This window comes from Talpa occidentalis, unplaced genomic scaffold, assembly GCF_014898055.3.
Source record: "Talpa occidentalis isolate TD23 unplaced genomic scaffold, MPIMG_talOcc4v2.1 talOcc4.17, whole genome shotgun sequence".
NCBI lineage: Eukaryota > Metazoa > Chordata > Mammalia > Eulipotyphla > Talpidae > Talpa > Talpa occidentalis.
The window spans coordinates 7,226,331-7,251,975 of NW_023601754.1; the positions used below are offsets into that span (position 1 = coordinate 7,226,331).

General features: G+C 55.6%; 2 protein-coding genes and 1 long non-coding RNA gene across 6 annotated transcripts in view; 2 read left to right on the plus strand and 1 right to left on the minus strand.

Moving 5' to 3' along the window:
• Positions 1–1,459, plus strand: part of PRMT7 (protein arginine methyltransferase 7) — a 50,047-nt gene extending 48,588 nt beyond the window's left edge. For all 4 annotated transcript variants that reach the window (XM_037515967.2, XM_054696934.1, XM_037515970.2 and 1 more), the window contains one exon: positions 60–1,459. In XM_037515967.2, coding sequence (XP_037371864.1) covers positions 60–239 — 180 coding nt within the window. In that variant the 3' untranslated portion in view covers positions 240–1,459. The remainder of the gene's footprint in view (positions 1–59) is intronic.
• Positions 1,206–25,645, minus strand: SMPD3 (sphingomyelin phosphodiesterase 3). The gene is made up of 9 exons (XM_037515973.2): positions 25,604–25,645; positions 24,872–24,943; positions 13,103–14,632; positions 8,167–8,242; positions 7,907–8,062; positions 6,474–6,563; positions 6,142–6,205; positions 4,299–4,461; positions 1,206–4,049 (listed from the first exon to the last, which is right to left on the minus strand). The coding sequence occupies exons 3-9, from the start codon at positions 14,426–14,428 to the stop codon at positions 3,948–3,950; spliced, it is 1,977 nt and encodes a 658-aa protein (XP_037371870.1). The 5' UTR covers positions 14,429–14,632; positions 24,872–24,943; positions 25,604–25,645; the 3' UTR covers positions 1,206–3,947.
• Positions 10,815–19,679, plus strand: LOC129146056 (uncharacterized). The gene is made up of 3 exons (XR_008552395.1): positions 10,815–10,937; positions 11,905–11,992; positions 18,399–19,679. It is a non-coding gene; the product is annotated as an uncharacterized LOC129146056 (long non-coding RNA).

A 25,645-nucleotide genomic window follows, 5' to 3' on the forward strand; every position in this document is an offset into this window, starting at 1 on the left:
GGCTGGAGACTGGCCAGGAGTAGTATAAGAACCCTCACTGGCTTCTTGTTCCTCTGTAGGGAGACTGTTGCTGGAACCCCCACTGCAAGCAGGCTGTGTATTTCTTCAGCACCACGCTGGACCCCAGAGTGCCACTGGATGGCCCTCAGACTGTCAGCTACACTGTGGAGTTTCACCCCCACACTGGAGATGTCACCATGGATTTCTTGCTCTCAGATGCCCTGGACGGTGGGCACTGACCCTCACTTGTTGAGAAATAAAGTGGCCCAAGGGCTCTGGGCTCGGAATGCTGTGGCTTTCTGCCAAGGACTGTGAAGGCTTTTCTTCCAGGGCCTGCCTGGCCTCCCTTTCTGCATCTTTGCACCTCCAGCTCCTTGCTCCAGATGTGCCAGCCAGAATGAGCCGCTAGTCAAATTTGGGGCTGAGGAGGGTCCAGGAGCCCACCCTGCTGTGGTTCTGTGCTGCTCAGAAAGCTCCAAGGCACGCAGTGTTTCTTTTGCCCTCCCGAAAGGGAGTGGCGCCCAAGTCTGCTGGCTGAAGAGCAGTGCGAGGCAGCGTGTGGCTCACAGCTGGGAGTTACCCTGGCCTGCTCTGTGGACCTCTAGGTCCTACCTGCTTGACTTGGGCTAGGAGGGACTTCTAGGGGCGGAGATGCTGATTTGTGCCTGAGCTCTAGGCCTTGCAGACCTTGGCAGGGGCAAGCTGAAGACTGACCCTTTCACCCACTGGGTAAATCACTGAGCCACATTCATGAGTGTCTGGACCTGAGACCCAGACAGCAGGTTGCTTGGGGATAGGGGGAGGGGGGCGGAGGCTATCCCAAAGCTGTCCAGAGCTTCAGGCCCAGGGACTCAGCCATCAGTGGCAGGAGCCAAAAGTACAGCCTTTTGCATGCGCTGCATTCCAGCAGAAGGCCCTCCCACCCCTCAGAAGTCTCTGGGCCAATGGGCACATGTGGTGCAAGATCACCCCGGCCTCGGCCTTCCTGTTCCCCACATAGCATGTTCTTGTGCTGTTTACTCCCGGTTCTCAGAGGGGACAAAGCACACCCTGAGTAAGAGAACCCAACAGTCTAACTTCTTGGTCGTTCAGGGCAGACTTAGGCTGTACCCATCCTGTGGGGAGGCAGGGAAGGCAGTCCCCGGCAGCTGTCCCCTACTACCCATCAGGCGGCGCAGCCCCAGCTTGTCCGCAAATAAGTGGAGAACACAAACTTGAGCCTCACAGTTTTATTTTCTCCTCATTATCCATCCTTCCTTTCAGCACCAATAAAGGAAAAAAACACCTCTCTTTTCAAAATATTTTATCAGGTGTAAAGGTTGTTTTTCTTCAAGGGAAGAATCGTCTGGATATATATTTGATAATGTTTTTACCAAAACCTTAGGTGTGCTTACCATATAAAACCCCTAATGTCCCATGAGGATACAATACAGAAAAAAATACAGAAATTAAAAAAGTGTTTTTCTTTTTTAAAACAGTATTTCTAAATCTCAGCAAGTTAATACAATAGTTAAAAAGCATCAAGAGTAATATTCATACTTAAAACTCAAGGTGGTTTGGACAAATGAAATGGCCGTTTCCTCTGAAGCTGACCCCCACCTCCTGGCTTCTTCAGAGGAGGCCAGGCGTGGGGTCTTGGTCTGGGATTTGGGTGACACCTGTGTCTGCCCTTCCAGGACTAGATGCCACAGAATCTCACATCCTGGTAATGTTTCTTTTCTCTCTTTAAAAAAAAAAAGTGAAAATGCAAAAGTCTGGCTGTTCATGGCCTGGGAGTCCACAGGCTTCGAGAAACGTGGTTGTGTGATGGTGACCCAGGCGCCGAGGCCACTGGAGAGGAGGTGCGAGGGGCTCTGGAGGGCCGGCCCTGCTCTGGATGCCAGGCCAAGCTGGACAGAGGCGACCTTTTAGGACAGGAGATGACCGAGGCACAGGGAGGTATGACTTGCCTAAGGCCGCCCTGTGAGTTGGGGAGATAAGCAGGCACCCCTGTGCTCTGGCTCCCACTGCGAGCGGCCTGGGTTGGGCAGTGGCCCCTCTGAGGGAGGGACGTGGTGCTGGCTGCTCGGCCTCAGGAGCCCTGGCATCTACCTCCTCTGCTTTGGCCATTTGGCTGGCTCAAAGCCTGGGGCCCCTGGCCTGTGTGAGCAGATTCCTGGCTGCCCCAGGTTAGGCTGCCCCTAACCAAGGCCCAGGAAGACCAGCCTCAGAGGAGGGGTACAGCAGGGCCCCAAAAGGAAAATGCCCTCAGTGATGAGCAGCCACTCATAGCTCTGGATGTTGCTGGGGGCCTAGCCAGGGAAGTGCTCCTGGCAGCAAAGCCCTCAGCCCAGCACTGCCCAACCAGTGCCCCCTCAGTGTGGCTGTCAGGGCCAGTCTCCCCCAGCACAGAACCTGGTGTCTGGCTGGCTGCGTGACCCCCTTTAGGTCCCTTATGCAGCTCAGTGGGTCACAAGGCACAGCATCAGTGCTCCCCCAGCAGGTGGGATCCTGGGAGGTCAGCGTCCTGGGAGGAGGGGACCTGTGGTGGTTGTCAAGAACAGTGTCCCTAGTGGGAGGAGCCTCGCACCAGGAAACAGACAAAACCCTCCCTGTCTGACTGTGGGGTATCCGTGGGGGTATTTAAAAAGGCAGGGAGCAGAGGCAGTGCTGCTGTGCGGTGGGGAACTGCAGGCCTCACCTGCAGCCTCCAGCAGCTGTGCCTAGTGCCCAGGGCTGCCCTGCTGGCATGGTGACAGGGTAGGTGCCTGTGCTCCTGGATACCAGCAGTGCCTCTCCCTGACCTGGGTACGATGGCTGCTGCATCCTGCATATTGTTGAGGGGACAGGTCACTCTCCCCGCCTTGACTTCCACCCTTGCGTCCGGGGCCCTGGGTCGCTGTTGAGGGCTTGTGAGGACGAAGCCGCAGCCCCACCCAGAGGCAGTTGGCCAGTTCCTGAGCTCAGCCAGCATGTGGATGGGGACAGTCCCTAGGAGAGGGTTAGTCCCGAACCAGAGAGGTGTCTGGAGGGGAGAGGGATCAGTCAGAAAGAAGAGGATGTGTAGGTTTTGAGAGAAGCTACAAATCAGTCATTTTCAAAACCAGAAACCCTGCCTAACCCCCTTGCTTTTGAGTTCCCCTTCCTGTAAGAAAGGGTGCATTTCTGCATTCTTGCCTCTGGTTCTATTGCCCACATCAGAGAGAACCTGCGGTGGGGGCCCTGGTGTGCCAGGAAGGGAGCCCCACTCAGGAAGAGCAAACGTTCTCACTCAGGGCTTACAGACCCTTAAACGTGAAGGGTGGTTTTTGCTCTGAACTTTTCTTTTTAAAATGTAATCGCCCTTGAATGCAAGACCCTGGGGGGAGTGTGGGCTTGCTGGTAACTGGACACAGCCCTCCGGTCCCTGCTCATGAGCTGTCGGGCTGGAGGCGGCCAGCTGGCGGCCCTGTGCCCAGAAGTGCTTCTTTGGCTGGTTCTGATTGTGTTTGGAGTTTGGCCTTGGGTGAGGCCCGAGCAAGGGGTCTGTGTGGCTACGGCGTGGCACGTGGCATGCGGGCAGCGGGCATGCGAGGGTGTGGGCATGCGAGACAACATGGCAGCAGACAGAAAGAGTGAACCCTGGACAAAGCTTGAGAAGAGATACAAAGAGTACAGAAACCCGGTTCTCATACTAACCCACCGGTTACAAACTAGGTTGTGCTGTAGAGTTGTAGAAAATCACGTTGTGAAAGAATGGCACTGGTCGGGCAGCTGGGGCTCCCCGGGTGGGCCTGACTCCTGTCCACGGCGTGTGCCCCAGAGGTGCAGGGCGATGCTGCTTCAGCTCACCGGGACTGGCTGCGGCTCCTCCCAGGCCTCTGCCCTCCCCCAGCACCAGGCGGTGCTTGCCGGAGGGGACGTGGCCCGGGAGGGGCTGCGGCTTTAAAGGCTGGCAGAGGCCCGCTGCTCCTGATTACTTGGCTGGCTTATGCCTCGTCCTCTCCTGAAGACACCATTAGCCGCATGGCCACCGGGAGGTGGTCTGTCAGGCCCGACAGCTGAGTGACAAAAATGAATTCTTCCACTTCCTATAGGGGCAGAAGCATCGGATTAGACTCAGGGCATTTTTCTCGAGGAGGGGCCTGGTGGGTGGGGCGGGGCTGGGCCAGCCCAGATCTTCCTGCAGGCAGTAGGATGGGACCTGGAGGCGCCTCTGGGGCCCCTAGGCTCTGGGGCCAGCCATCTCACTTTCAGAGGGGAGCTCAGTACCGATGAAGGGTGCATGGGTCCCCTAATGACACGCACAGCCTGGCTGCCCTGCCCCACTCAAGACTCACGGCCTTCCAGTCGGGGCACAGCCCCTCCTCGGCGTGCAGCAGGTAGTCGATGCGCCGGCCATTGCCCTTCAGCAGGTCCTTGCGCCCCTTCTGGCCTCCTCCGGGGCTCTTGCTGGTGGGGAAGGCGAGGTACTCCCGGCGTCCTTCCTCGCTCTCCAAGACCCTGCTCACACACACAGAAGGCGAGTGAGCCCCAGGTGCTGAGGGTGGAGCCACATTCTCAACCCCAAGTGAGTGAAAAGCCGGTAAGCCCAGATTCCTGCATTTAACTGTCTTCCCTTGGTCCCCCCCACCCCCCAAACGGAATTGAGATGGAAGGAAACAGTTCGAGCCTACAAGCTCTGGCTGCACTGGGCCACCCCAGCCTGTCCAGATTTGCCCCGTGTCCACTGGTTCGCCAAGCGCTGGCTTTCCCCTCTGTACTCGGAAGTGGGCCTTGGCCACAACTTGCACCCGGCACCAGCCAGAATCTGTGGTGAGTTGGGGCCAGAACTGCACTCCCCTGTGGAGCTCTGCCCCGAGCCAGCAGGGGTCTGTTTGAGAGAACCAGGTCTTTCTTTGCTTTGAACCCCAGGAACCCTTCTCTCCTACATGCCTCCAGGCTGCCCGTGGCTATTGTTTCAGGTGGGCTGGTGGGCAGGGGAGGCAGACATCATCCCAGGGGGTGGGATGTGGCTGCCATCCTACTTCTCAGAGGATGGAAACTGCCCTGTGTGCTTAGGTAGGGCTTGTCAGGGTTTTACAGGGAGCGCTGGGCTCCTGGGTGGGGCCTTATATCCCGAATCTGAGTCTGCCATCTCATCTGCCATGAGGCAGGCTGGGGCCTGAGTCCTTCCTGGGGGTTTCCACCAGTGGGTGTGTTTCCTTCACAGGACACAGAGGGCAGGCTGAGGCCCGTGTTGGGGGTGGGAGGTTGCACAGGCTGGCCAGGGCCGCTGATGTCTGGACCAATGGAAGGGTTGCCAGCAGCAAACCTGGGTCCCTGCAAGGTCTCCATGAGCCTTGAGATAAATATACTAATAACACACAGGGCATCATCACATATCAGAAATGTAATCCGTTACTGTCCTTTGCCTTTGAGAAATAATTCCAGCATCAATGTTCTAGGAGTTTCTGATAGTCATTTTTTAATCATCTCATAAAAAGATAATTTTCTCAGTATAGGATGATGTTTCAAATTTAGTCTATAATCTAATTAATTGGCCCAAATTAGCTGCAAAGAACCATCGCCGTGACTGTGCAGTCTCGGACTGAGAATTATAAATTGGTTCTGCTGTTGGTCTCTCAACTGTGTCCTTTATGGAAGTTTCATCAGGTTCAAGAATGAGGTTTGGTTGGGATAGAACTATCTCGACTTTAAAAATGACCACCAATGTTCTCTTTGATTTGCCTAATTGATGGTTACCAGCTGCTGGGCACCCCGAGCAGACAGCATCCCCAGGGCCCTTCTCCAGGGGTCTGGGCAACCCTCAGCTCTGCCCCTGGGGATTCTGGCCCCTTTTCTTGTACTGAGCAAGCCCCCAAAGTAGGCTGAGGCCTGGGCAGGCCAAGCTCTTAAAAAGGAAGCCCAGACACAGGGTGCTGGTGTGGAAAATGCCACCGGGAGACCCCAGGCCAACTTGGTTTCTTCTTGACAAGGCCAGCCCTGGGGTGTGAGGGCCTCTGCCTGTTCCCAGCGTCAGTGCCTGAGGCTCCCAAAGGCTTCTTTCTCCCAAGGCAGTGCTGTCTAGTCTGCCCTGTGCACCTGTCTCTCCAACCTGGGTCAAGTGCTCATCACCTGGGAGCCTCCCTGGGTCACTGGCCCACCAACCTGCCTGCAGCCGCACGGGTGCTGGGTGCTTACTTTTGCAGATTGTCAGGGGTGCTCACATCCTCATCATAGAGGCCATCCGTGTCGAGCAGGGTACCTGGGGATGAGGGGGTGAGAGCAGTCAAGGTGTGTAGTTCCCAGCAGCTCAAGGAGAGCTGCCTCCCTGGGGCAGGAGGGGCAGGTGAGAACTTGGCCTGCCTGGGTAGCTGTGTACCCCCACTGCCCTCCCACTCTGAGTTCTTGGGGGCAGGCCCTGGAGTCTCTGGGAAACCTGTGGGGGGCCAAGCCTTGTATGGTATTGGGTCTTATGGTGGGCTCAGGCCTAAGCCGTGTCCTTCCCTTGCCTCCCCCGAGCCCCAGCTCACCGATGGCCCACGACTTCTCGTCCCCTGGCCCCAGGCGGCACGGGTCCTTGTAGCGTGTAAACAGGGAGTGCTGCTGCTCCAGCTTGTCGTCTGTGCAGGAAGGAAGAGGGGATGCAGTGACTCAGGGTATCTAGCGGTTCCTGTCAGCTGCTCTGGTCCCTGCCCCTCAGTAACCGCCTCTAGGTAGGGTCCGTGGTTCATTTGTCATTGGTTTTCTGGGTCCTTGAGAATGCCCCCTGTTCCACCCACACATGGGTGTTCAGCTTCCTGTCTGAGGACGGCGGTCATTGTCCCTCTTGGGCTCTAGGGCTCAGTGATTTTAAGGCCTTTCCAGATCCTGTGGCAAACTCTGTGGGGTCTGGCTGATGCTACCCTAGTGGAACCCCCTCCTGACAACCTCTTATATATGCTGGGTCCCCATCCTGACTCAGGAAGATTGCCAGGGGTGCCCAGCATTTGGAGCTGGCATGTGACTTTGAGGGGGTTACAGGGCTGCTGTGGGGAGGCTGTGTTCCATGGTGGGTCCTGTTCTCCCCACTCACCCTGGAATTGCCACCATTGTCAAGTGATCCTCCTTGGGTCGTGAACAGGGTGAGCCCCACCCTTGGGATCTTTAGGCTTCCTGCCTTCACTGATGCATGGGCATGAACTCTCAGACCCCCCATCACCTACCCATCCTCAGTCTCCCCTGGGGCCTATGGCCAGTGGGGAGGGGCCCAAGAGCCAGTGGGCTAGAGGTGGGTGGGTAGGGGTGGTTCCTGGCACTTAGCTTCTAGGGCCAAAGGCAGTTCAGAGCTGCCTCAGCTCTCAGGAAGCCCTTAGAGTCAGCATGATCATCTGAGTCACAGGTCAGTTTTAAAAATCAATTATTTATCATTTTACCCATGATGCACTTTTCTTCTTTTTGCCTAATGGTTTAAGGCATGATTTCTAAGGTTCAAATACACTTTCAGTCACTTCTTGGCTGTGTGACTTTGGACTAGTTACTTAACAACTCTAGGTCTCAGCTGCTTCTTCCACACCAGTGCCCACTCTTACAGTTGTTATGAGACGGAAATGAAACAGTTGGCCTGTGAACAGTCCTTAGAATTGTGTCCAGTGCAGAGAGAACTGAGTGAAGACTTAGTGAAGACTAACTCGCCCTTAGTCTGAGTTTCCCGGGCCCCATGGCCTTCCTAGTCAGTTTCCTTTTTTTGGATGTCACTTTGTCTCCAGCAAGGCAGCCCCTGAGCTTTCTAGGCAGAGCGTGGGCTCTTTCTGTTCTCGACTTTCTAGGGGGCAGGGCAGAGAAATCATAGACTTGCTAATATCCCACCCACATGCTCGCAAGGAGCAGGAAGTTCTTCAAGCTGTCTAACCCCAGTCTTTCCAGCCCTGTTGGGAGCCCACGCCTTCCCCAGGAGCTCATGGAACGGGGATGAGCCAGGCCTCACCAGAGGAGCAGTTGTCAAAGTTCAGATCTCCACAAATGACGTCAAATGCCACCAGCTCATCGGGGTTGGCTGTGCTGGACGAGGAGGTAGATTTTCGGAAATCAGCCAGCCAGTCCTGAAGCATGTCCAGCTGCTCACACCTGATGGCACTGTCCTCTGCAGGGCAGAACCATGAAGAGCTGGTGATGAAGCTGCAGCAGACCCCGGTTAGGCCCCAGCACCAAGCCCATCCTGTGAAAAGCACGGGCCCCAGACCTTACCTGGCAGAGCATGCAGGTGTGTGCAGGAGATGTACCCGACAATTCTTTGGTCCTGAGGTGTGCTTCCCACCTGCACCTGTGGGGGAGGAAGTGTGGTGTTGGCGATGAAGCAGTGACTCCCTGGCGATGCCCACCCCCACCAGGTCAAACCCCACAAGCCTGGCTTTGTCGGTTCCTGGCCCAGGTAGGAACAGCACATCTTCCTTCTAGCAACTTCTGGTCCAGTGCGGAAGGCAGAAGCATAAAGAAATACTGGCCCCTGGCATGGTGAGTACTATTGGCAATTCATGCAAGGCTTTAAAAGAGGAAAAATGCAGAAACCACTTCATATTCCCTCCCCAAACCTCTGCTGTCTCCTGCTGGCTAAGCGCAATGCCCGTGTGGATGACACTTTCATGCCAGCCCCTCAGGTCCTGTCTGCTCCAGCCTGGTGTCTCTTTCCTCCCTCCCTCAGTCATACCCTAGAGTCTGTGTCTGAAATCTAAGTGGGGCTCCCTCTGTGATGTAATCCAGCTGCAAAGCTAACCACTGTCCCTCTGCTGTGAAGGCTTCACCCCGGACTCTTTACTCCTTCTCCCCAGCATCTGCCCGCCCCCCGCCCCCCGCTTCATGAGAAATCACTTTATCTTTTTGACTGTTAGTCTTTCATTGTTGGATGACAGCTGTGATCTGTGTCCCCCACGGCCTGTGTCAGAGGCTGGCCCCAGGTAGCCTGTCCTGAACCCCAGCAAGAGTCCTTGGGGTGGAGAGGGGTCAGATCTTCCCCTGACTTCCTGCCAACCCGCAGATGACCCTGACAGGCTGTCTCCAGAGGTCGTAATGAAAACAAGCTTCTTAATGATACATCCCAGACAACTGAAAATGCACACCTCCCACCCCATGCCCGTGGTGACCCCAAAGCAAGTCTGAGTCATTGTGGGGGCTGTGGCCGGGGAGGCGAGGGATGGCTGCCTAGCCTGCCAGCTCTCCCGAGCCCCAGGCTATGGCACAGCTGCTGGAGGCCATAACAGGAAGGCCCCTCCTGGACACACTCCCAGGACCGCCTGTGGGCACCTTTCCCCTGGGTGGCCCCTTAGCCTCCTCTTGTCCAAGCCCCGGCTGTCTTCTGGAAATTTGACAGTGCACTCCGGACTAGAAGTAGTGAACCCCTGAGCTGGGAACCCTGCAGGGAGCATTACTGTAGAGGCCAGTTCTTGGCTGAGGAGTCCTGCAGCAGCAGCAGGGACATGATCATGACCCTGCCTGTCCTCCCGGTAGAATGGCCTAGACTCGCTGCCGCCCCCTGCTGAGAGCCCCAGGAGGCTTCCGTCTTTCTTTTGCTGCTGCAGTTGGCACTGTTCTCTTCCATACGGGCTTTCACAGCTTCACTCTATAGCTCTTCACCCCCTTCCCCAGTGAGGATGGATGTCTGTCTTTCCCTGGGCGGGGGGTTGTGTGTGTGTCTAGTTACCTGGTAGCAGGCTAGGTGGCCGAGATTTGGGGATGCTTATAAACTCACATGTTGACCATTCACTTCTTGCCCGTGTCCCAGAACCACACCTGAGCCTAATTGTACCCCTGTGCCTGGAATTGCTTGGGACAATCGCACACCCCGGCTCCCCCCACCCCCACTCCGCGTTGCAAAAACACAACAGTTTTTAAACCACAGTGCCCCCAAGGACCACGTGATGGCGCTATTGTCCCTGGTATTTCTCTGGCCATGGGTCTGTTGGAGTAATATCAAGCTATGAGCATTCATGCTTAGTGCTTAGTCCCGAAGACTGCCTTGCTAGAGGTTTGCAACCACTATGAGGATCATGCTAGAATTATTCCACAATTGGCCGGGCTCACAAGGCCCCCATGGCAGAGGTCTGTTCAAGTCAGATCCGTTTGCTGCCCACACCTAGCTCCTCACCCTGCTCCGTGCTGCTTTCTGAGCTCCTGGACATGGCCAGGCTTATCATTGGCCTCCCATTTGATGGTCTCAGTGGGTCAGCCCTTCACTCCCTCGTCACAGTGTTACCTGCCTGTGCTGCCTTCTGGGTGGGCCCAGGGGTCAGGTGCAGAGAGGCACCACTGTACCTTGAGCTGAGACCCCACCTCGGGAGAGGACACAGGGTGAGGCCACTCCTGCCCCCTACCCCTGCCCCACCTCTCAACCCCTCACTCCACGCCCCATCAGTCTGCGAGCTAGCCCCTGCACCGCTGCTGCCGCTGCCGCTGTGGAGAGCCACTTTATTATGCGCTGGAACTTATTGATTTCAGGCTCGAGTCCTTGGGAGCCGCAAAGGCTTATGTTTCTCTTGCAAAAACAAACAATCACACTGAGGAGGTTGTGCCTTTTAGTCCTGTGGGCAAAGATTGTTAATAGACAAGACCAAGAACGAGGTTCTCTGCTAGGTGAGGCAGAAGTGGTTCCCGTCTTTTCTCAGGGCCCCTTGGAAGTTGTCAAGGATCAGAAGTGCCATGAGAGTGCCACAGAGCAACCTGGGCGGGTGGGGCTGGAGGGGAGAACCCTGCAGGTGAAGGGAGTGCTGGCCGGGGCAGCTTCTTTCTCACCGCCCTGGACCCCTTCCTGAGCTGGTATGGTTCTTGAAACTTCATGGTCTTGTTCCTGCATGCAGGAGAAACAGGCACGCGCCAGCAGCTGAGCTGGGCCTGCTGTGTGTGGGGCACACCCAGCTCCGCTCTCAAATCTGGTAGGAGAGACGGGAGACAAGATCCTGGGGACAAGGGCTGAGGAAGGTCCCCTACCAAAGGACAGCTGGCTTGTGCAAGGCAGCCAACCCAGGGTGAGTGCAGACAAGTGGGAGGCTGGCACCCTCTGGGTGTAGGGTGCAGGTGGCTGAGGGTAGAGGGGCTCAGGTGAAGGCAGTGGGAAGTGTGGGAAGAGGAGCCCAACCCAGGATGGGAGGCTTAGAGAGGGAGCCAGGATGCAGTTGGGCTGATGCAGAGGGTTGGCAGCCTGGACACATGGAGTGGACCCGGATGAGTTTGGAAAGTGCAGCTAGCCATCATGAATGGGTTAGATGGGCTCTGGGCACAAAGAGGAATCAAGAAGGCCCGAGAGATGGTGCACCTGGCACCTGGGAGGGTGGGACAAGCAGCTGATGAGTTGGATCCAAGAGTCCACAGACTGTGTCTAGGAGGCAGTCAGACAAGAGCTGATGGCTCTGGAGAGACCTGGGCCGAGGCAAACCTGAGGGCGCTGGACGAGGATGGAAGGGAGGCTGTGGAGTCCCACCCAGCCAGGTTGGTAGGACGGGGTATGACCATCTGGAAACGAGGAGGTCTACTGGGTGGGGCTCACTGTACGGTTGAGAGCTGGGTGAAATGCAACAGACCCGGGGCTGCCAGATCTGCTGAGGTAGGGAGAGAGGTGGCAAACTGGGTTTTCTGTGAAATACCAGATTTTTATGTGTTAACTGACATAATTTTTTAGTGGTATAGAACAAATCAAACATATCTGCAGACCATTTTTAGCTCCATGAGGTAGAGGAAGCAGCATTTAAGGGACAGGCAGGTGACAAGGAGCCTGGAAAGAACAGCTTGAGCGGGGAGGAGAGCCTTAGCTGCGGGACTGGCCCAAGGACACTGCTGCTGGCCTGGGGCCACCATGGCTGGAACACCAGACCCAGGAGGGCGGTGAGGAGAGGGAGGGTGAGGTCTCAGCCCCTGAACCATCTGCCACGGGGGGGGGGCAGGTGCAGTGAGGGGGCTGTGCTCTCCCACCCTGAGCCAGGTCTCCTTCTTCCCCAGAAAGTCACTCTGGCTGCGGAGACCAAAATACATCTGTGGAACAGAACACTGCTGAACCATATGCCGAACTGGGAACGCGGGCTTTACGGTAAGAGTTCATTCACTTTCAGCATTTCAGGCTGCGAATAGAGAACCAGGGACTCCAATTCTGGACCTGCAGAGCCACACGGAGCTATTAGGCACCTCAGAGTGGGGGCCAGGCCCCTGGTGATGGCCCTTTCCTTGACAGACTGGGGGATGAGAGCTTCACCATAATGGGGCTCCTGCATGAGCCACACCAGTGCTCCCCACACCAACACACAGATCCCCCTCTAAGGGGGGCTGAGAAGTCCTGAGGGAAATGCCTTCCCTCCTGGGCCTCTACTTGTTCACCTCTCAGCTTCAAGAGAGAACCCACACCCACAGCAGCTGCTGCCTCTAGGGACAGAAGGCGCTGCTCTGTATCAGCCGGCCAAATGCTGCTTCCGAAAATTCTGGAGGCACCAGAGCGGCTTTTGGACAAGGAACAAAAAGTCGGCACTCCAAGCGTGTCAGGCTTAGTAGAAGATAATTCGTAATGACCAAATTACCATGGTCTAAAAACTCCTCCAATTGCATTCAAATTAGCAGAAATAATTATGATTCACTTTAATTAGTGACTATGGAAGTGCAGCCATGGGCTGGTGGGCAGAGTGCCTGGCACGGCAGCTGCATGACAGTGAGGAGGGAGGGGCATCCGGGCCAGTGAGGCTGGTGGCCTAGGCTAGGAGCTGGAAGCCCCAACTTCCCTCTAGCAACTTCTGGCTTCCCTTTTCTATAACAGAGAGGGTCCCCCTGCCTCCTCCTGCCCCCTCTTCACCGCCATGATCGCCACAGCCACCTACACCACCAGGCCTTGTTTCTCATACTAGCCTCCTCACCCTGAGTAGGCACTAGGTGGCCCCCAATTTTCAGCATCTCAGAGATCTGAGGAATTTGCCCAAGGGCATCCAGCCAGGTCTGTCCAATCCCTGAGTCTCAGCTGCTTTCCCCCACCTTCTCATTTCCTTTATCCCTGAGCTGTTCCCCTCCCCTCTTCTGCTCCATGATAGAGCAGTCCTTGTCTGCTCTCAGTCCCTCAAGAGATGAGGGTCCCCTGAATATACCTCTTAGGTACCCCCATGTAGGACCATGTCCAGCGTGGGGCCAGCGTGTGCCCTGGGCGGCCGAAGCCTCCTACCTTGAGAAACAGCGCTCCCTTGGAGGCCAGGGAATCCGAGCCTCGCCCGTTGGGGTAACAGTGATAGGCCACGTCCATGATGGGGTAGCGGCTGGCAAAGAAGAGGCCGCTGTTGAAAAATTTGAAGCTGCAGCAGCCGCGGCAGCCATAGACCCCCACGTCGTACAGGATGTACTCGAAGTAGCCGTGCAGCCGCTCTTTCAACTTGGCGGCCGCACGCTTGTCAAACACCTCCTGCAGGCACAGGAAGTCCAGATTGGCAGGGAAGAAGGCCGAGACCTCGTGGTCAAAGGCCTCGTCGGGGTGCCGCCTCTTGCGCGCAGTGGCCTTCTTAACCACTGAGGTCTTGTACGGGAGCTTGCTGTTGTTGGTGGCGCCCGGTTCCACGCTGCCACTGTCCCCCCCGGCCCGTGTCTTCACCAGGGACTCCCTGGAGGCCGAGGGGCTGCCCAGACTTCCCGAGTCCCCATCCCGCTGATTGTGGTTGGGTGTCTGGCCCCGTGAGCCCCCACTGGCTCCATTCCTGGCCTGGACCCCAGTAGGCGGGTCATCGACTTCAGGGAGCCGGCCACCCTCCTCTCCCCCGATGCGCACGATGCAGGCGTCCTCAAGGTTGCCACCATCCCCTGGATCCCCAGAGGCTGGGCCGTTGGCAGCCTCATCACTGGGGTGCCGCCCGCCGTCGCCCTTGTATTCCACCGAGGCCGTCCTCTTAATGCTCCCAGGGACGCCCCTGGACACACCATCACCGCCCTGCGGGGACACCAGGCTGCTGAAGCTGGCTGCGCTGATGGAGGTGTTGGTGGGAGAATCGATGTAGATTTTGATCTGGGGCCGACTGGCCCCGTTTCGGATTCTCTGCCCGATCTCTTTGGCCCGAGCCTGGGTGTTAAAGAGGTTGTTGTATCTGGCCAGTGAGTCGGGGAGGAGGCAGAGGTTGGCAGAGGCGAAGCAGAAGCTTTTGCCTGGACCCGTACCCTTCCATTCACTGAGCAGGGCTGCCCCACCCCCTGGGCCTTTGTCCTCTAGCCGGGAGTAGATGTAGGGCCTGCGGGCAGACTGCAGTGGGGACCAGAGGAGGAAGCCAAGGAACGCGAAAGGGAGTGAGGCGACCAGGAGGGCCAGGTAGACGGGCGTGAAGAGCACGGTGCAGAGCAGCTGGAGGTAGCACGGGTCGTCGGCCTGCTGGCGCTTCTCATACGTGGTGGGTTTGAAGGAGGCCACGAGCCGGTCCACCAGCCAGTAGCATGGGAAGATGAGGGCCCAGGACACGGAGTGCAGGGCAGACAGACAGCTGTTGGGAAAGGGAGTCGTGTACAAAACCATCGCAGCTCACTGGGCGCCTCAGCGGCCCTACTACATGGTGTCCGTGGCGGCGCGGGCACGTTCCTGGGTGGGGGTGGGTGAGAGGGGGCAGCAGGAGGTCACCTCCCGGTGAGATGCAACTCTCGATGGTCAGTGGCGAGTGCTGGCCAGCGGGTCATGGTTCACCTCAGGGCCATGCTGGGCCACCAAGGCCTGCTGGAGAACCTGCAAGACAAAAAGTGAGAGGCCATTATTTATCGTTAGGGGAACAGGAGGGAACTGGGGCCGTTGTCCCCATTCACCCCATTCCTGCTTCCTCCCCATGAGCAAGACTATTCCAGGACTGGACCGGAGCTGTCCTGTATACTCCGTCTTCCTGTTTGTAAAAGTTTGGTGACCTGACTGCTTCCAGCTCGGCAGCTTGACCTTGAAGCCTGGCTGCATAGCTTTGTGGGTGCTCAGGAGGCAGGCCGGGGAGTCTAGAGGACATCTAGTTCTGACACTGAGCTGGAGCAGCCGGAAGCCTGTTAGGAGCAGCCAGGGGCATGATTGGCAGGGAAAGGGACTGCAGGCATAGCTGCCTGTCACTGGGCACCCACAGGTCAGGAAGGAGAGGGAACAAACTGCAGGGGAAAGCGGCTGGAGAGTCCTGGGGTGGAGGGCTGTCTGACTGGGCTGCAGCAGAACACTCGGCACACACATGGTGCACACCCTGTGGACCCCTGGCAGAAATCCTCATCCCAGGGAGATCCAGGCACAGCCTGGACCTTAACAACTTCCAGAATGACCTGTTACCCAACCACAGGATGACTTTTATAGGCACTTCCTGGGGTCTCAAGGCCTGGCCTGAGCTTTAATCCGCTTCCTATGTGGAGATGCAGCCCAGGGTGAGAACAAGGCTACCTTTGACTAATCCCAGCCTGTGTGGCAGCCACAGGGGGGTCCCAAAGCACCCCAGGCCAGGGCCTCACCCGGGAAAGGCCAGCAGGTGCATTTATTGCACTGAATATAAAATCAATAAAGACGATAGTGTGGAGTGTTTACCCAGCCTCCAGAGGCCTGTAGTACTCGCTCTGTGGTGAGGTTTGTGTGAGCGCAAACCAGAGTTTTCATTACCAGTCAGCTGGGGGTTCATGCTCTGCACTGGCAAGATGGGGGCCGTCATCCTGGCCTGACGCTCTTCCTTCTGTGTCCCTGGTCACCCATGCCAGAATTTGGGTGTCAGCTAAACTCCATCCTCCCTCAGTCCACATGTCCCTTCAGTGCCATCTCCCCACCCAAGCCCCCGGGAGCTCCTGTGCTGGTTGGCACTGCATGAGACATCACCCACCTTCTCAGGCCATCCTCAGGCCTGCTTCAACCCCTCGGAGGCCTTGCTCGGCCTTTACAGGAGACACCTCTCAGCCTGTGTCTGCAGCCCCACCTGCTCTGTGTTCACCTGCCACCCATGGAGATGTGGTTTGTTGTCCATATGCCCTGCCATTGCCCAGCTGCTGCCCCTGACCTTTAATACTCAGCTTAGAGATCACCTTCTCAGACAGAACCTTGAGCCTGTTCCTTGCCCAGGTGCCAAGGCCCCTCCACTGGGGGACCTGTCCCCCCGTGCATGGCCTGCATTCTGTGGTTCAGACCATAAATGCTTATGGGATGCCAGTCCCCCCCACCTTTGCCCAGTGGGAACTTCTTGAAAGAAGCAGCTGCACTGAGGGCATCGAGACTCCCAGGGTTGCACCAGTGGCAGCTCGAGAAATGGCAGGTAAGCGTGAGGAGAGGAGCCTCTGCGCTGCCCGCGGGCCCCTGTGTGAGGAGGGGAGTCTGTGTGACTGCACATCCTCAGCCACCATCCCTAGGGCTGAGCGACAGTGGCAGGGCACTCACCCCAGACTCAAGGGAGAGCTTCAGCGGGGGGTTAAGTAAGTTCTGGCAACATTTTGCAAGGATTTTACTTTCGTCAAGGGAAATGGCTTGAAAGCCAACACTGGAAATTTACAGTTCGGAGAAGCAGGTAGATCACGGGAGATGGGTTCTCTGCAGCCACCTCCTTTCTGTTATGAGTCAAAGGTGGACCTAGTGACTCATCCCCAACAGTGTTGGAACCTGCTGTCAGCTGGGGCAGGGTCCCCCTCTTTACCTGTCTGGTGTCCCCCTTACTCCCGCTGCAACCCCAGAAATCCTTCTGAGCAAGTTTCTTCCCCAGCTCCACATGCACTGGCAGTGGCCGGGCCTGATCTTTCTGCCTCCGCTGGGCCAGTCTTAGGAATGTCACTGGTCCCCAGTCAAGCATCCATGGGTGTGAGGGGTCCTGTTAGACCTGGCAGGGCTGAGCACTTCCTGCTTGCCATCCTGTCCCTTCACAGCTGCGTTGGCCCCACCTGTCCAGAGTCCCTCACCTGCCTGCCCTCCCACAGTGTCCTGGGCAGAAGGAGCCTCCAGGTGCTGCCTACCTGCCCTGCTCCCCATGCAGTCTTGGCACCTACGCACAGAAGCTGCTGACGCAGTTGACACAAAAGGGATTGCCACCAATGGCGCGGGCTTCCAAAGCTCTGTGGTTAATTATTTTGTCTCAGTGAAATGAAGGGAGGGTAAACAAACAACAACACATTAATTAGTCTGATCTACACTTTCTTCATAAAAGAGAGCGAGAGTTAAACATTAGAGGCTGGCAACTTCTCAGAGAATCCTGGAGTCCTGGGAGGTGGGCAGGCGGGGGGTGGGCACACAGGTGCCCAGCCTGCAGCCCTTGTGTAACCTTTCCCCTAGCTGTGCTCCAACTGTGCAGCTGACATGGGGTGGTTGCACAGCGAAAGTACCTTCCCCCCTCCTCGCCCTAGTTCCCTGCTTCCAAGTCCTTTGCCAAGCAAAGCCCATCATGGGCATCTCTGATGGGACTGACAAGTCCCTCAGCACAGATGATGTGTGCTGCGCTGTTGCCAGTCAACCTCCCAGGCTGCTTTTCCCTTTCAGGTTCTGTTAGTCACCCCTGGGTTTAGCCCCTTTGCCAATCCCAGTGTGTATTAGGGTTGCTGGGGATGCCCCAACGCCACAGATCCAGAGCTGGGCTGGGGTTCCAGATGCGCTCAAATCTTCATGGTCACTCCTAAACTCTGGGGTCAGTGTAGGGGCTACACAGTGTCCCAAGAAAGTGCTCCTAGGAATCAACCTCTCTGTCCTAGACATGAGACCCCAGACTCCCCTCTTCCTCCAGGGGCATCAGTCAATGCTCAGCTTGGGCTCGGGGTTTGATTGACCTAAATAAGATCCTGGCACTGTCTCCTCATGTATGACATGGGGTAGTGCTTGCTTCTGTGGGTTATTGATCATCTGTAGCAACTGTAACAGTGAGACACCTGGTTGCTAACCTGCAGCCTGTGATGCCACAGCACATGGCGGGGACTCAGACTGCTGACAGGCTGAGCTACACCCAAGTCTCTCCCTACACGGGGCTCTAAAGGCTTGGGGGCTGGCCAAGCTCCTGCTCCCTGGGAAGGGCATCTTCGGCTACAGGGCCTAGCCAGGCCTGGTCCTGTTTGAGGAGGGGGAGACCCCAGTAACCTCTTTGGGCAAGCTGCAGGTGGCAGAACCTCTACTAGGATGCCAAACAACACTGACACCAAGACAGCCATTCCACTGCCCACCTCCCTGGGAAATGGACCTGGCAGGCATGTTGGTACCCAAGACCTGCTGCAGACTCCCGGGGCACTGGCTGGACACTGGCTGTGAATTTGAATTTCTCCTACAGTGGGGAAGTAAGTGAGCCAGACTAGCTCTGTTCCCCAGCAGCTGCTCTGAGGAAACCCATCTTTAGGAATCTGAACCTTGAGGAACTTCCAGGAAGCTGATGAGGGGCGGGAGTCGCCCCCTGGTGGGGCAAGGACAGGACATGGCCCGGCTTCATTGCTCTTTGCTGTCTTCAGTGTGCCCAGCCCTCTTTCCAGCAGCAGAGCTGGGAGGCCTGGACAGACAACTACTCCCCTCCTCTTTGTGTCTACAGGCTGCCGTCTGAACAGGAGCCGGGCCAAGCCCCAGGTTTCCGCAGGAAAGGCCCAGAGGGTTGCTCCGATCCAATTACCCGAATGTGCTCACATCCACCAGCAGGGCCTGGATGGGCCAGCCCATTTCTGCCTGGATGCCTGCTGCAGGGGTTGTCATGGCAACGTAAGCTCGGAGCTGCTGAAACTTGAAGTCAACTCATCGCTGAGATGACAGGAAGAAAGACTAAGGAGGGCACCTTTCTGAGTGATGTGGGTCAGACGGATCCCAGCTAATCCTGCAAGCCATATCCCAAAAGCAGAAGTGGGGTCTGGCGTGAGCACATGTACAGTAGTAGCAACACCCACTGACATAGGTGTGCCAGGTAAATGCCTAACTGTTTCATGATCCACATTATCTGCCTCCTCCCAGAAGCCCTCACCAACCTCCCCAGTGCTCCCACACTCTTCCTGCCCTGCTCACCCCTGACTGCCCCTCTAATCAGGCACCTTCCTGTTTGTACATTGCGGCGCTGCCACTAGCCTGTGAGTTCCCGGTCCCAAGTCCCAGCCTGCCCCACCTCTCTTCAGGCAGATACACTTTTGTCTGTCCTGCTTCAATCCAAGGGGAATGCAATGAGCCACATCAGGCACTTGGCACCGCGGGCCCCTCTCCCCCCAAGATGAATGTTCACATAGCCCAAGCTAACATTCTTTTAGAGATGGAAAGACTAAGAGCCTGAAGCTTCTGGAGCCTTCCTTGAAAGTAAATCCTGTTGGGGAAAAAAACCCACTTCAGGGCAGCAGGAGAGAGGCCAAGTCCTAGTGATTTTCCTGTGTCTGAAGGCAAAGCAGTCCTCAGACTCTAACTAATGAATCAGTGCAAAACCCTACAAATCAGCCTGTTACCCATTTCTTTGCTTGTGTCACTTTGAGTTGAGTTTCGGTCACTTGCCACCAAAGGAATCCTGTTTAATCTATCCCAGGGATGTGCTCTATCTATAACTCAGTTCTCAGTTCCTCTCCTGTGCAACCTCAAGTAGCACCGCTGGCCTGCTGTTCACTGAGCAAAATGGGGCATCCCTCCTGAGTTCCTAAAGGTGCTGTGAGGTGTCTAATGAGGTTGGTGTCTAATGAGCATCCCTGGGGAGATGGCAGGACAGACGTGACAGGCACAAACTGGTGTCAGACATGCCAGGTTCCGGTCCTCCTGCTGGATATTAGACAAGATGGTTAAGTGACTGTGTGCGCTAGTTTCCTTAGCTGTTAAGGGTGGATGATAACAACCTGTCAGGGTAGTTGGAGATGAGGCACCGTGATACTGAGTGCAGTGCCTGCCTCATCTGTAGTATTATTTTTATTACTAGTAGTAATTTTCTTGCTGCAAAGGCCCTCAGAATACAGCTGGAGCTTTCATAGCTTCCTCTTTGTATGGTCAGTTGCTTGGCAAAGTGAGTGCCCTGCAATCCCATAAGCAGAGGAAGGATGGCAGGGGATGACAGGGCCTCTGTCTCCTGCAGGACCTGTGCAAGCCCAAGTCACAGGTCGCTGCAGAAGCCATGTGCAGGCAAAGGGGCCATAAAATTTTCAAAAGCAACATTCTATGGGAGCTATTAATGCATCTTGTGGTTTCTAAGAATAGGAACAGGCTGCAAACAGCTTGGTGGCACTCCTTCAATCAGCCAGCTTCGGCATTTCCATGTCAGAACTCAGAAAACCCAGAATTTTTGCATGAGAGGAAAGCAAATCTCAAGTCAGCTTGGAAACATATGTGCCAAGGGTGTGCAAACCAAGCTGCTATTCAAACAAGCAGTATCCCTGGTCTAGGCCCTTGTGCAGCCTCAGCCTGCACCTGCCAGAGAGTGTGGCCTCCACCACAGGAGGGGATCCACTCTCCCCTCTCCCCTCCATTGCCTGCCATTCTAGGATCATCTATTGGTGACCACAGTGGAGCCATTAAAGAGAAGTCTAAGTGCTCAAGAACCTGTCTGCAGCTAGATCCATCTGCTTGCAGTCTGCTGGAGGCTGAACCTGGGCTGAAGGGAGTAGGGTGGGAGTGGAGTGGTGGGGACCTGCTCAATGGGAAAACCAGCTCTGAGAGCACTGTGTTCACACAGTCCTCCATACAGGGCATTGGCAGGGCATCTTCAGGGCAGGGCAGTGACCAGAGGTGAGGAGGCTTCAACATCCCCAGGCAGACCCAATTCAGGAGATACACAAGCAAGGGCCTCCTACCCCAAGTGCACTCAGTCTTCCCAGATGCTGGGGTGTGTGCCTCAGTGGGGCCTCAAAAATAGCCACAAGCAGCCAGTCAAGTCACCTGCCTCAGGCGAGCTCTGTATCAGCAGCATGACTGGCTGAGTGCCAGCCCCCCCCACATAGCCCCAGCTGGCTGGCACCACCTCCACCCTCAGGAGAGACCCTCCTATGGATGGAGGCCAGGAGGAATCTCAGAATCCCGCTTTCTCAGGCTCTACTGTTGACGCTGTATCCCAGCAAAGTCCCTGCTCCCTTGACAGGAGGGTTGATGTTAATGGTTCCTGAGGAGAACAAGGCTCAGAACATACTTTGCTTGTGAAGAAGTGACAACATACTTTCTGTGGGAGTAGAACTTTAAATACAAGACCACACAAATGGTAGGCTCTCTGCAGACCCAGCGTTCAGCTGCATTTCAATCACAACGTTTCCTCCTAGGATGGATTGGCCGACAGAGCTGTGTGTAGGCATTTCAAGGCACCAGAGAACACAGATGAAGACAACAAACTTTCCTAAAACGGAACAGACTTGCTAAAATTCTTCTGGAGGGAATCATTTCACATTCAGCCGAAAGTTTTCTATGCAAAGAACATTCAACAAATTGAGTCCTAGAGGGGAATTTATGCAGAGATTAAAATGCAAATGAGCACAAATGAGTAAATAAAATTAGGCATCGGTATTTCACCAACTGTCCTCCGCTTTGGGCCACTTGAGGGCCTGGCTTTCTGGATGAAGGCTGGGTCTCACTCTGAGGGTTGAGGCCCTGGTTCAGGGTCTTTCAGAGACCTCACCGCCCCACCCCCCAGCTCACTGCTAGACTCAGGTCCTCCCCTGCACATGGTACTACAGGAACCCCTGGCTCTGAGAGAACCAGCCAGAACCCCCACACACCCTGAGAAAAGATGCCCCAGCTCAGCGTGACCAAAGGCCACTTGCTTGGGGAGGCCTCCTACCTGCCTCCAGAATGAGTATGGTGGGGACTGGGGGCTGCTGGAGTTGACAGCTCACAGGGAGCTTCATTTGCATAATACTGTGACTTGGTCTTTGCTGTGGACAAAGTTTATTTGCTCTTGTTTGTTGAAGCCTGACCTCTGGAAAAGGAGACATGAACTCTTGATTCTGGTCATAGAGGCTATGTGTCCCCAGATGGCTGATACAGACAGTGACACATCCCCATTCAGGAGTGACAACAAAAACAAAAGATAAGCATGCTTTGCCTTTGTGAAGGTCTGGGTAGACTTTCCCCTGTGTCCACATCTGCCTCCACAACCTAGGGCTGGACTCTTGCCTCACTTCCTCTGGCCCCTGAACAGTCTGGGGAGTTGAGCTTTAGTCTTTAATTTTTAGTGGAAATAGTTTCTGTTCAGAGAAGGGGCAGTTGCTAGTGATACAGGTAGCCAGGTTGATCCATAGACATAGGGAAATAAATCCACTAGAAGCTTCTGTCAGGGACTGGTAGATGGGGCTGGTCCCAGGGTCCAAGTAGAGCCTGCAGGTGTTGGGCGGGAGGACGAGATGAGGATCCACTACGGTGGCCTGCAGGTTGAGATGGAGCCAGCAGGCCCAATGCTGGGCGAGGTCAGACACTGCCAGATTGGGCTGCCAGATGCATGCCAGGACCGTCCAGGGGCAGGACAGCAGCTGGGAGGCTGAGGGCCTGGCCATCTAGTGCCAGTGAGTCAGAGGCAGCACTGTAACTGGTCCAGGTATATCACAGTAAGGGGTCAGAAATTTCTGGGGGTCGAACCTTTGCTTTTGAGGCGTGTATATTTGAGCATGGGGGTGTTCTCCTAGAGCATATGGACAGTGGAAATGGTGGGCTGTGGGTGGAGCAAGCAGTGAGCAAGGGAGGGACGTAAGGTGGAGGATCAGAGAGAGAGCCAAGGGTTAGCACATGGGAGGCAGAGCCACTAGGAAATCCTGCTGTCAGGTCATGCCCCTGGTGACCAGGTTAACAGCTGCATCCCAGACTGTAGGCCTGAAGGAGAAACTGAGGAGGAGCTTCTATGGAAAATGGGCCCGAGAGGAGTCAAATAATTCACTTATAGTGTATCCCTTCTTGGGTTTGATTAACTTAAATGCTTGCAATGTCTGGTTAACATCCTTCCTACAATGAGCAAACCAAGTTGGCCAGGAGCAAGGCAGCAGCCAGAGTGTAGCTCTGCGGGGCCCGCCTGTATCCTCATTCTGGAAGTGCTGAGTGACCCTCTGGCTGGCTTGGAGTTCTGAGAGCTGACCCAGCTGAGGCTACTGCACCCACACCCCCCATTGTGAGACAGTGGACAGGGTATCTTTCTGATACAGTTTTGGAAAGAAAATTTCCAGAACAGACATCAAGTAGCAAGGAGAAAAGAGTCTGTGCAGTTCAACCAGACTGGCTTTAAGAAACAGACCCAACAAGAGGCTCATCTGTCCCTGAGTTCTCTGCCCCTTTGTCCTGGGCCACCATCCCAGTTGCAGTCCTGCCCCTGGGACTGCTTCTTCCCAAAGCCCTTTGTTGTCCCCTCCTCCCTGGCTCGCCCTGAGGGGCAGGACCTTCCCTTGCCTGTCTCTCCTCTCTTGGTTGATCCTTCTCGAGTCACCTCTTTCCAAGTGACTTCTCCTCTCGCCTCATCTCTGATCCCATGATTTGACCCGTAGCTCTAAAAGCTCGTCATTCCTCTTCCCCCACTTCCCCAATGTCAGCTCAGTCTCCCAAATAGTCCTTAGGCCCTGGGCCTCCTCCATACGCAGCCTCCTTTCACAGCCTTCCTTCTGGTTCTTCCTTCCCCTTGTATCCACTCCCTGGCCATGCCCAGTTCGTGCCATACCTTCTGGCACTTGACACTGCAACCACCATCCCCTGCTCTCTCCACGGCAATCCCCGCTCCTCTGACCCACATGGTGGCTGGTGGGATCTTTCCAAACTACACATCGGACCACGTTGCTTCCCTGTTAAACTCTATAGTGGCTCCTGCTGACCCCAGGGAGATGCCCAAGCACCTGGATGGGGACAGCAGCATGGACCCAGTAGCCTAATTGTGCTGCATCCCCTTTTGCTTCTGGAGTCCCAGGAACTCCCGAACTGTGCCCTTCTAGGCCTCCATGCATTTGCTGGGGCTATTCCCACATCACTCATTTGTATTAAGGGGTGAGGCCTTGGCAGAGAAAATCTGGATTCAGAAGTCATAGTGATGGTATCTTCCCCAAACCCCAGCCATTCCCCTACTCTGTGACCCCCGGGGATAATTAGGGGACCTTTGACCTGGCTTTCTTGACAGCTCGTGGTTCTGTGCGTTTATAGTCTGTACACCACAAAGGTGACTGGGCCTTCGCCCTCAGAGCTCCCAAGCTAGGACCAGAACTGAGAAAGCAGTGTCAGTAAATTCCGTCCCCTCAAAGCAAAAGGAGGGAGGACCTTAAATATGTGGCCCTGTGAGAAGACTCTGCAGGACTGGGGTCCTCCCCACGTCCACTCCACCTCCAGTGCTGGGGATGCATTTTCCAAGTCTGAGGCCTGAGTCCCCAGCCAGCACTCAGTGTTTTATTCATCACCTGCCCCTAGCTGTGTGTTGAGTGCATAGTCGGCAAGATAATAGGAATCCCTGATGACTGACAAGAGTCAGCCTTGCACACCTGCAGACCTGGAGTCCAGCCGGGGAGGCTTTAGTGATCCCGCTCATCTGGGGCCACATGCAGCTGCTCGCGACCTCAACCTCCCTCCAAGCCAGCGTTCCTGGTTTCACTTTAGGTAACTTGAAAGCTCTGGTACGTATTGCCAAAGTGCTTCCCACCAATTCACCTATTGTTTGAGAGTGCCTGTTTCATAGCATCCCTATTAGCTCTGGGTTTTAATATTAAAATTTACATTAGTTAATTAATTAGTGGGTGATGATATCTGGTTGCATTTCCCAGGATATTAACATTAAAATTATATTCCTTCACTTTTGTAAAGTGCTGCTTCAATCCTTTTCCTGTGTATTAAAGGAATTTGTGTTTTCTCCACAGATATGGGTATATCAGACATGCCACCTCCTCTGGCATTTACTCCCCTGAGCTCCCCTGCAGGATAGGACCAGCCAGGACCAGCTGGTCTGCCCCAGATGACCTAACTCAAAGCTATGGTTTCGAACTTTAAAACCAAGTAGCAGCACCTTGAATGGCCTTACACAGTACAATATTTATAAAACATTAAGAAGCAGCCTATGAAGGGTGGCCTGGAGTGGCACCCCCAACCCCCTTCTAGAAACCCGCGTCTTACCTGAGGAGGGGCCGCTGGGACCTTCTTAATTTTCGTCTGAAGAGGGGCCGTCACTACGGAGTCAGTCAGGGTCTGAAAGGAGATGAATAGTTCACGGAGGTGCCAGGAGCTCAGCCAACGGTGGCCACGGTGCAGCCAGGTACAAAGACCAAGGGGCCCCACCTGCTGCAGGTACTGCCACACCCTCCACATTGTTGCCAGGAGAGGGTGTGGGCCCTGCAGTCCCTGTGGATGAAGTGCAGCGGGGAGGGGTGGGGGAGAGGCTTGTGTGACCAGCCAGACTGGGTGGGGAGGGTAGGAGGGTTGGCTGGTAGGGAGCGCGCTCCAAGTGGGAGGGATGAGGACTCCACGTGGACAGCTGAACTCAGGCCAGGCCCTGGATAGGAGGCTTGGGGGGCCGGGAGAGGCGAATCCAGAGCTCCCGCGGGCGGGCCTGGATTTGATCTGATAGGTGAAGCCAGGGCAATCAGAGCTCTCCCCGGGAGCTTTGTGTAATCTCAGCCTTGCAGAGATACCTGGCTTGGAGAACTGAACCCAGAGCCCGGCAGAGGGACTGCGGTTGCTGGCATGGGGGTGGGTGGAGGGAGGAGAAAGTCGCGCTGGGAGGAAAAACTAGAGAAATTGAGCAACAGATCCATCAGGGAGACGGTAAACAGACCTGTGGAGGGGGTATTCCACGGGAACACATCGTGAACCCAAAGGGGCCTTCAGAGGGGGCTTTGGGGACGGCACCTGTGTGGACGGAGGACACAGCGCCTCCGTTTGGACACTGGC